Below are 10,845 nucleotides of genomic sequence, written 5' to 3'. Positions count from 1 at the left end.
TTCTTTGTGAATATCTGCATGATCCAGCAGAATTTGTTGAAAAGGCCCCATTGCATTGTAGTATAAACTTTATTATAAATTAGGTGACCATATATTCACGGGTCTGTACTGTACTCTGTTCCATCAATCCATTTGTTTATTTTTGTGTCAATTTCATACTTGCCTAATTATTGCAGCTTTATAGTAAGTCAATATCTGGTAAGTCCTCAGACTTCGTTTTTTTCCTTCAAGATTCTCCAGAATTCCATATAAATATTATATCCAGGTTGTCAGTTTTCTGTAGAAAAATCTATTAGGGTTAAGACTAGGGTTGCATTTAATCTATAAATCAATTTTGCATCCTTGTAATGTTGAATTGTCAAACCCATGCATGAATATGGCATATTGCTCCGTTTACTTGGCTCTATCTTAATTTCTTTAAATAATATTTTTCTACATACATTTTATTAGAATTTTTGCTACATGCTTTCTTTTATAAAATGCTCTTATGAACTATTTTCGAGTTGCTGATATAGAGCAATATGTTTGATTTTTGGGTACTTATTAATTCCACTTTGTCTTTGGGTGTTTTAAAAATTTTCTCCCTATGCAATCAAGTGTTCTGCAAATAATGACAGTTTTGTTTCTTCCTTTCCATTTCTCTAGTCTTTTCTTTCTTTCTCTTGACTTATTTCACTGACTAGGATCATTAGAAAGAAAGAAAGTGAAGTCGCTCAGTCATGTCCAACTCTTTGCAACCTCACGGACTTTAGCCTGCCAGGCTCCTCCATCCGTGGGATTTTCCAGACAAGAATACTGGAGTGGGTTGCCATTTCCTTCTCCAGGGGATCTTCCTGACCCAGGGATCAAACCTGGGTCTCCTGCACTGCAGACACTCTTCAACGTCTGAGTCACCAGGGAAGCCCATAGGACCACTAGTATAATGGTTACTGGAAATGGTAATAGTGAACACTTTTGTTTCACTTTCACTGTTAGAGAGTGAGTTATCAGTATTTCATCATGTAGTATGACATTTGCAGTAGGCTTCTTCTGGAGATCATATTTATCACATTAAGGAAGTTCCCTTTTATTTCTACTTTTCTAAGAGGTTTCTTTTGAATCTGAATTGATCGTTGAGTATTACTAGGTTGCTTTTCTGTACATATTAATGCAATCACATAATTTTTCTCCTTTACTTCCATTATCAGATGAATTACATTATATATCAAATACTAAACCAACCTTGAATTCTTGTAATAAACCCAGTTTGATTGTGATGTTTTATCCTTTTTAATACAGTGCTAAAATAAGTTTATTAATATATTGTTAATGAATTTTGCAGTAATGCCAATGAGAGAAATTCACTTGTGAGTTTTCCTTCCTGTAATGTTTTTGTTATATTTTGGTATTAAGATTATGCTGATCTCATAAAGTGAGTTGAGAAATCTTGGCTCTTTTTTTATGCTTTGATAAACTTTGTTATGATTGATATTATTCCTTTCTTAAAGGTTGGAAAAACTCATCAGTTAAGCAGTCTGGGCCTAGTGTTTTCAGTCTAGTAAAGTTTACAGTTATAAATTAAATGTTTTGGAAAGACAATGGACTCTTCTGAGTTTTAGTTTTCCTTTGTCAGCTTTGGTAATTTGTGTTTTTTAAAACATTTGTCTATTTATTTTAAGTGTCAAATTTGTTGTTATAAAGTTGTTTGTAGTCTTTAAAATTAGCTTTTAAATGACTGTAGGATCTATAGTAATGTTCCTCTTTTCAGTCCTAATGTTAATGATTTGTGTTTTATTTATTTTTCTTTATCAGTCTTGCTAAGCATCTTTATACTATTTCAAAGAATACACTTTCAGCTCTGTCAATTTTTGTTCATTGTAAGTTTCTTTACCATTTCCTTGTTTTCTGCTCTTATCTTTATTATTTCCTTCCTTCAACTTCTTTTGGGTTTGATTTGGGGCTCCTTTTCTAGCTTCTTGAAATGAAAGTTTATTTGATTAATTTTTAGCCTTTTAAGTATATTTTAACATATACATTTAAAGCTATAAACTTCCCCCAAGCACTTATAATATTTTATTTTCATCATTTATTTTAATACATAGTAATTTCCATTTTGATTTCTCTTTATTCCATAACTTATTTAGAAATGTATGCCAACTTCAAAGGAGTTGGGTATTTACCCATTATATTTATTTTGAAATTAATTTGTAATCAATATTCTGAATGATTTCCAGGCTCTGGAGTTTTCTGAGGTTACATTTATGATGCACCATACAATCAATTTTGACTAATGTTTCATGAAGCTCTGATGTTAGTTTTGACCAATATTTACATGGTGTATTTACTTCCTAGTGTGTCTATAACCTTATATTAAAGTGTTTCTTTTCTTCCACCCAGCTTTATTGAGATATAACTGATATAACATTGTGTAAGTTTAAAACAAACAGCATGTTGATTTGATATATTTATGTATTTCAGAATGAACAGGTAAGTTTTTTGTGAATAATACGTACGTAGGGTGTTTTAAAAACTTAGTTTGAAAATACGCCTTTGATGACAATACTTAGTCCTTTTGCATTTAAACTAATTACCTACATAGTTAAGTTCGATTTATTTCCTACTGACCTGCCTTTTTTACGTCTGATTTTTTTCTCTCTCAATAAAGCATTATTTTGGATTAATATTAATCCATAATATAATGGATTAATTATGGTTCATTTTCTCCTACTTTAGGTTGTTCGCTATACAGTATTTATTCTTTTATTAATTTTTCCAGATATTACAACATAGATCTCTGACTTATCACAGGCTAATGCAAGTGATTAGTTTGACCATTTCTCCAGTTATACTAAATATTTAGAGAACTAACTCTATTTATCCCTTCCATTTCTTACACTATTGTTGCCATAATCTTTAGTATTTCATTTGTTTCAAATCCCACAAAACTTTATTATTCATTTATATTCATTATTAATTTATATTTATCCTTTCCTTGAAGGACTTTTCATTCCTTTTTTTCATTTCTGTGTTTCTGTCACTTTCTTTCTGCCTGAAGAGCTCTCTTTGAATAATTTCACTTTACATTTGTCTGGAAAGCTTTTATCACATTAAGTTTTTTTTTCAAAAACTGTTTTTGGAAATGATTTTGAAACACTCAGAAAATCTGAAAGAATACTGCAAAGAAATCCTTTATGTTCCATACCTAGAAATTGAATAATTTTTAGCATTGTTGTTATTGTAATTTCCAGAACTATTTGAGAATAATTTGCAGATATGTTCCTTTACCCTTTTTCTACTTCAGAGAATAGTTCCGAAGATGCAAGAGAATGAGGATATCCTGTTATATTTTTGTTGTTGTCTAGTGGTTAATTTGTGACTGACTCTGTTGTGACCGCATGGACTGTAGCCTGCCAGACTACTCTGTCCACGGAATTTCTTAGGCAAGAATACTGGACTGGGTTGCCATTTCCTTCTTCAGGGGGTCTTCTCGGCCCAGGGACTGAACCCATGTCTTGTGCATTGGCAAGCAAATTTCTTACCGCTGAGCCACCAGGGAAGATCTTATCCTCTTGTATTTGCTAAGTCACTTCAGTCATGTCCGACTCTTTGTAACCCTATGGACTATTGCCTGACAGGTTCCTCTGTCCATGGGATTCTCCAGGCAAGAATACTGGAGCGGGTTGTCATGCCCTTCTCCAGGGGATCTTCCCAACCCAGGGATCGAACCTGAGTTTTCTGCAGCTCCTGCATTTCAGGGAGACTTTTTATCACTGAGCCACCAGGGAAGCCCATCCTCCTTATATAGTAGTTATCAAATTCAGGAAATTTAACACTGATACACTTACCTAAACTAATTTAATTTATATTCCACTTTTATCAACTGTCAAACTAATGTAATCCCTCTTCCAGGATTACATCTTGCATTAGATGCTAAGATTTTTTTTTTTAGTCTCCTTCCATCTATTATAGATTTCTTTGCTTTTCATGTTCTTTCATGATAGTTTTTTAAAAATTCTATTGGAGTATAGTTAACTTACAATGTTGTGTTATCATGGTACATATTTTTTGGAGATTAGGAACCAGTTATTTTATAGTATATTTTGTCGATTTAGGTTTTTTTGATGTTTCCTCATGATTAGACTCAGGTTTTACTTTTTTGGCTTAAATCCGTGGTCCCCAGTCTATTTTTGGCATCAGAATCCAGTTTCATGGAAGACAATTTTTCCACAGGCTGGGGGTGGGAGATGATTTTGGGAAGATTCCCATAAGGAGCATATAACCTAGATCCCTTTCATGCACAGTTCACAGTAGGATTTGTTCTATGAGAATTTAGTGACACCGTTGATCTGACAAGAAGCAGAGCTCAGGTGGTAATGCCAGTGATGGGCAGCGACTGTGAAATAGATGAAGCTTCACCTGCTGGCCCACCACTCTCCTCCTGCTGTGTGGAATGGTTCCTATCAGGCCACCAACAGGTACCAGTCTGTGACCTGGGGTTGGGGACCCCTGGCTTGGATAATACATAGATGATATATTGTTAGGATTTCACATATGGAGACACATTGTGTCTATCTGATCCTTTTTGGTGGTATCAGTTGTAATCACTCAGCTAAGATATTGTCCAGTTTTTCCACTGATAGCTATCGCTTTTTACTTTTGTAATTAATAACTACTATATAGCTAAATAGCTTATAGCTCTGTATTATTCTGTTCCTTATCAATCTCACTCCCCATAGGTTTAGCGTATGTATCAGTTAGGATCCTTGCAGGAGACACATCACATCAGTAATGTGAACAGGGAAAATTTAATACACAGAATTTTAATTAGTAAAAGGTAGATAACTGATAAAAGGGATAACTCTAAGAGAACCAGGGATAGCATTTGAAAAGAAAAAGCAGCTACTACCTTATGACTGAGGAAGAGTATAAAGGGACTAAGGATTTAGGAAGCACTTTCTTCTTCCTCTTGTTCCTGACAGCCCTCCTTTTCCCCTAAAAATTAAGACTAAGGTCAGACTTTTTCTTTTTCTTTTTTTTTGTCTTTTTTAATTAATTTTTTTTAAAATTAGAGAACGGTTCCTTTACACCAGTTCAGCTATATGTATACATCTATCCCCTCTTTTTGGATTTCCTTCCCATTTAGGTCACCAGAGAGCACTGACTAGAGTTCACTGAGCTAATACAGTAGGTTCTCATTAGTTACATGTTTTACACATAGTAGTAAATCCCAGTCTCCCAGTTCATCCTATCTATCCCTTCCCTCCTTGGTGTCCAAGCACATGTTCTCTATGTCTTTGTCTCTATTTCTGCTTTGCAAATCAGTTCATCTGTATCACTTTTCTAGATTCCACATATAAGTGATTTATATGATATTTCTTTTTCTCTTTCTGATTTACTTCACTCTGTGTGACAGTTTTTAGGTCCATCCATGTCTCTGCAAGTGGCACAGTTATGTTTCTTTTTATAACTGAGTAATATTCCATTGTATGTACGTACCACATCTTTTTATTCATTTCTCTGTAGATGGACATTTAGTTTGCTTCCATGTCCTGGCTATTGTAAATAGTACTGCAGTGAACATGGGGATGCATCTATCTTTTTGAATTATGTTTTCCTCAGTGTATATATTCAGGAGTGGATATTTCTGGGGATATCATAGTTTTATTTTCATCAATAGATTTTTAAGGAACCACCATACTGTTCTTCAGAGTGGATGTATCTGTTTACGCTGATCTCAGACTTTTTCAAAGAGGGTGTGACTGCCACAGGTATGTACAGTTAGCTACTGGGGGTGGGAGTGGAGCCACATATTGGAGTTTGCATAGAAGTGGCCCCTAGGTGGAGAGGGTGTGTGTGACCTGAGTATGTGACTGCAGTTGGTCCGCACCAACCCACTGGCTCTCCACCTATATAACCAAGGAAGGAGGATTGAAGAGCCACCTAAGTACAGTCCTCCTTCCATCATCACATTGCCCCTCTATCGCCCTCTATTGGTAATGCCTCCCATACTCAGCTGCGAAAAGTGACATTACAGGGTGAGGAGACGCTTGTAACACATCCAGACAAATGATCTCTAAGGAAGAAGAATAAGGCCACCTCTTCAGGTTTGGTGTAAATTGTTGCTAGACATTCGAGTCACTAGTTTGTCCACTGAGAGGTGGGGAATGAGACTGGAGAGATGGCAAATGAGCATTTTACTTCTCTTTAGTGCATTGTATGAGATGCTTTGGGCTTCCCTGGTGGCTCAGATGGTAAAGAAACTGCCTGCAATATGGGAGACCTGAGTTAAATACCTGGATCAGGAAGATCCCCTGGAGAAGGGAATGGCAACCCACTCCTGTCTTCTCGCCTGGAGAATTCCATAGACAGAGAAGCCTGGCGGTGACAGTTCATGGGGTTGCAAACAGTCAGATACAACTGGACGACTGACACTTTTTTTTTAAACTTTTTACATGAGATGCTTCACATGCATCACCCCAACTCCTCCTAAAAACCCTTATTAGCCACATTTTACAGATGAGGAGACTGAGGCTCAGAGAGGTTAAGTAACTGTGCAAGGCACTAGGTGAGTAATGGGATCAGAATTAAAAATCATAGCTGGTCTGTCTCCAGTACTTACTAGACTATCATATTTTAGAGGACATTTAAATGAATGTGATCCTCTTATAGCCCTACCATGTGGATGTCTCCAGGGCAGAACCAAAGCTGGGTTTCTGAATTTATCCTGCTTGGCTTCTCCAGTGACCCCACGACCAACAGGATCCTCTTCAGTGCCTTCCTTCTTCTTTACCTGAGCTCAGTCCTGGGCAATGGGCTCATCATCACCCTGGTATGCCTGGACATGCATCTCCACACTCCCATGTATTTCTTCCTCTGTATCCTCTCCCTGCTGGATATGAGCTGTGTCACCACCACTATGCCCCAGATGTTGATGCATCTTCTTTCTCGATCTCAGACCATCTCCTTTGCTGGTTGCTGGCTACAAATGTACATCTTTGATGCCGTGGGCCTGACTGAGTGCATTTTATTTGTCGTCATGGCCTTTGACCGGTACGTGGCCATCTGCTATCCACTGCGTTACACTGTCATCCTCAGCTGGGGCCTGTGCACACAGCTGTCTGCTGGGACCTGGGCCTGTGGTTTCTTCTTCTCTCTGATCCACACTTTTTTCACCATGAGGCTGCCATACTGTGGGCCCAACAGGGTCAACCACTACTTCTGTGAAGGCCCCTCAGTACAAAACTTGTCTTGCCTGGATACCCATGTCATTGAGATGGTGGACCTAGGCATCAGTGTCTTCATGGTTGTTGCCCCACTCTTGCTCATTGTGGCCTCCTACATCCGTATTGCCCAGGCCATTCTCAAGTTCAAGTCCATGCAGGCCCGCTGCAAGGCTTTCTCCACCTGTGCTTCCCACCTGACTATGATCACATTCTTCTATGCTCCAGCCACCTACCTCTACATGAGGCCCAATGCAAGCTATTCCTCTGAGTGAGACAAGCAGATCTCATTCTTGTATAATGTGTTCACTGTCCTGCTTAATCCTGTGGTCTACAGTCTGAGGAACAAGGACTCAAAGTGATGGGGAGGTAGACTGGCCTGGTGAACTGGGAAACAGGGGGAGTCTGGGACAAAGTGTTCAATGATGAGAAAGGAATAGCATCTATAACATATGAAAATAACATTATTCAATAAAACCAACATAGTACTTGGTCAGTGGAACAAATGTGGAACATGAAATCAAGGATGGCTGTCTTGATCAACTTTCAACATTGTGATGCAGTTAAAAACAACTCCATAATCGCATGGGATTACACAGTAAAAACCCATGTATTTGTCATGTTCCAAGTCAGCTGCAAGTAGACAGTGGCCTTCTGCCATGGGGTTCTTGGATCCAGCCTGAAAGAGGAGGCCCTATCTGGAACATGTCAGACTTATGACAGGGAGAAAGGAACAATGGCTTAAACACATGACTCTTAAAGCTTCTCCTCAGAAGTAATACACATCTCTTTCTGACATCCTATTGACCAAAGCAAGTCCTATGTTTAGGCCTTCTGACAAAAGGGCAGGAAGTATTTTCTTCCCACAGAAAAGTAATACAAGTCATGTGACCTGGGGATGGATGTGTATTCCCTCTACAGTGAGAGCAGCAAATACTACGGGTGATAATGTAATCTACAACAGAGGCACTGGGACCAATAGTATGCCTGTAACTAACATGAAACGTGGTACCTGAAAGTGATGTGGTATGTGGACATAGTAGAATGTCAAGTAGTAGGCAATCATAGTGGTACAGGAAAATAATAATATGTGCGACCAACATCGAAAATTAAGCCAATGGTATACAGAGCCAGTGTAACTCATGTACCTGGCCTGATGCATGGAAGCAATATGGTTTATGGGGCTGATAAGGTATACTCTACATCATCTTGTGGAAGGAACAGAACTTGACATTAATTACCTACCTTGCTAACTTGTTATGTAACTTTGGGCCATTTACTTTCTTTCTCTGGATCTCACTTTATTCATCTATAAAATGAGCACCTCAAATTGAAAGTTCTCTAAGACCTCTGTGTCTCCAAAATTCTATGTCACAGTAAGTGAAATGCATGAAACCAAATGTAGTAAACAAGTGTATCTTCTGTGAACCATAGGGTGAATTATAAAACATAGAAGAATTAAAGTCATTGCAGGTACAGTCCATTTTAAACAGTGCCTCTTATTCTTTCAAGGGACCTAAATGATATATGAGATTCTATAAGAACCCTGGCACAAGCCTCAGAGTTAGCATGGGAATCCAGCTTTCTTTCAGGCCTCATTGATGGCCCAGGGGTCTTGGGGATGAGAGATGTAACAGGGCTGGGCTAAGCAGGGGTTTAGGTAGGTGAGTACTGCAACACCAGTGGTGTGGCAAAGTTCCAGGCAGCATTTGCAGAGTGTTTCAGGCAGAAAGTGAAGGGTCCCATGGGCTGTTGGAGTGTTCCTGCCTTTCAGGGAGAGGGTAGGAAGCTATGTGGCTGGTGGAAGGGACTTAAAACTTTTGAGAGCTTCCTGCTTTTGCCTTCGTAGGGAAGGAGGCTGCCTGGATACTGGGAAGAGGTCTTACTGGCTCTTGGAGTTCCTTCCAGAAGGTGTGGAGTCTACCTGGTGGCTCTGCTGCATCTTGAGTCAGGAATCAGGGTAGTGGAGAGTGAGTCTTGTGGTTGATGAGATGTGGTTTTATTTGTCTCTCTACTTGGATAGATAGTAATAGAGTTCGTAATTCAAGATGATAATAGATTTTATCTTAAAGATAGACAAACTCTGTTTTTAAGAACCTGGGATGAGGACTGGGGTGGGGGAGAGAAGATGCCACAGTTTTTTCTGAAGAATGGCTTGGGAATACTGATGAGGGGACTGGATTGAAGAAAAATAGTTAGTGGGGGAGACCTAGGCATGCTTTCTGAAGGTGCTAGACTTGACGGTGGCAGTTAATAGGAACATGCTGAATGATGTGATGAGGACAGAAGCAAGAGCACGTGATGACTTGGGTGTGTAGGTGACAAAGGGAGAAATCAAAACACTATCAGGGCTTGAAGCCAGCTTTACCACTGTCCCTGCTTCCATTCCCCAGGAGAACAGGTTGCCACCTGTGGCAGTTTGATTGCATTGAACTTCTTCCATCATGGAGGAGACAATGATCTGTCTTCATAGGAACACATGCAAATTCTAGATATGGATTTTCTTCCCCTACCCATAAAGTTTTAACTAGCATCATGATATTTTATTTCAGAGCATGCCTAATCCACCATCAGGGATTCCCCACAGCATTGCATTTGATCAAGAAACTCATTTTACATCTATGGGTTCATAATTATAGAATCAATGGCCTTACCTAACCTCCAACACTTAGAATAAGGTGGCCTAATTGAAAGGTGGAATGGCTTGTTAAGACTCAGTTATCACTATATATATGTCAGTAAAAATGCCTTGAAAGAATAGGGCCCTATCTTACATACTTCTTTAAGGTGACCATGATGTTAAGTTTATGCTTTGAGTCAGAGACTGTATGGCACTGTTTCCTCCCGTCCCACAATGCGTAAGCATGGGAATCAAGCAGTGAAATGGCAGTGGATTCTGTGACTCTTATACCCAGTAACTCACTCACAGAGTATTTTTCCCTATTTCAGGAACTCTGAACTCTGCTAGCTTGGAGATCTTAGTTTCCCAGTAGGGAGTGTTTCTACTGGTGGTCAAAACAATGTTCCCACTGAAGGTGAAGATGAGAAGTCATCTCAAGATGTTTGGATATAAATGGGTTATTGTAAGTAAAGCACATAATAAACAAAGCCTATAAGGTTTTGCTATTATTATAATAATTTCTGGAGAAGGAAATGACAACCCACTCTAGCATTCTTGCCTGGAGAATCCCATGGAAAGAGGAGCTTGGCAGCTCCAATGCATAGGGTCACAAAGAGTTGGACACAACTGAAGTGACTTAGCATGCACACACACATAATAATTATCACCACTATTTTTATTGCTTTGTGGTTGTATTCTCACCATTATTATTACTATCCCATTACCTTATCTGAACTTTGTGTACTTTCATTGACTCAACCAAGATTTACAGAATTGGGGGACATGCACGATGAGATGGGCAGGTGGACAGTTTTTCTTCAGACTCCTAGAGAATGAAGCAGAGGAAGGAGACTGTGGTCAGTTGAATGGGTCTCTGACTGGAAAACAGGACTTCTAGGTCGGAATCACCTACACTAACTCCTTCAGGGCGATGACTTTGCTTCTCTGAGCTTTAATTTTCACAGCTGTGAAAGAGAGTAAGCAACTGGACATGTTGACCTTGAAGCCCCTTTATGACCTAGAGAG

At 38.8% G+C, this 10,845-nt stretch overlaps 1 protein-coding gene across 1 annotated transcript; it reads left to right on the top strand.

Moving 5' to 3' along the window:
* Positions 1-6,655: 6,655 nt before the first annotated feature.
* LOC122428100 (olfactory receptor 2A12-like) lies at positions 6,656-7,474 on the top strand. Its single transcript, XM_043447848.1, has one exon. It carries the CDS (start codon positions 6,656-6,658, stop codon positions 7,472-7,474), a length of 819 nt encoding a protein of 272 aa, XP_043303783.1.
* Positions 7,475-10,845: the final 3,371 nt, after the last annotated feature.

Source organism: Cervus canadensis, chromosome 2, assembly GCF_019320065.1.
Source record: "Cervus canadensis isolate Bull #8, Minnesota chromosome 2, ASM1932006v1, whole genome shotgun sequence".
In the NCBI taxonomy this organism is placed as follows: Eukaryota; Metazoa; Chordata; class Mammalia; order Artiodactyla; family Cervidae; genus Cervus; species Cervus canadensis.
The sequence above is the reverse complement of the archived record's forward strand: the minus strand, read 5'-3'. Positions and strand labels throughout refer to the sequence as shown.

Excerpts from the sequence above, each read along its gene's own strand:
- LOC122428100 (XM_043447848.1), top strand. The coding sequence starts at position 6,656 with ATGTGGATGTCTCCAGGGCAGAACCAAAGCTGGGTTTCTGAATTTATC.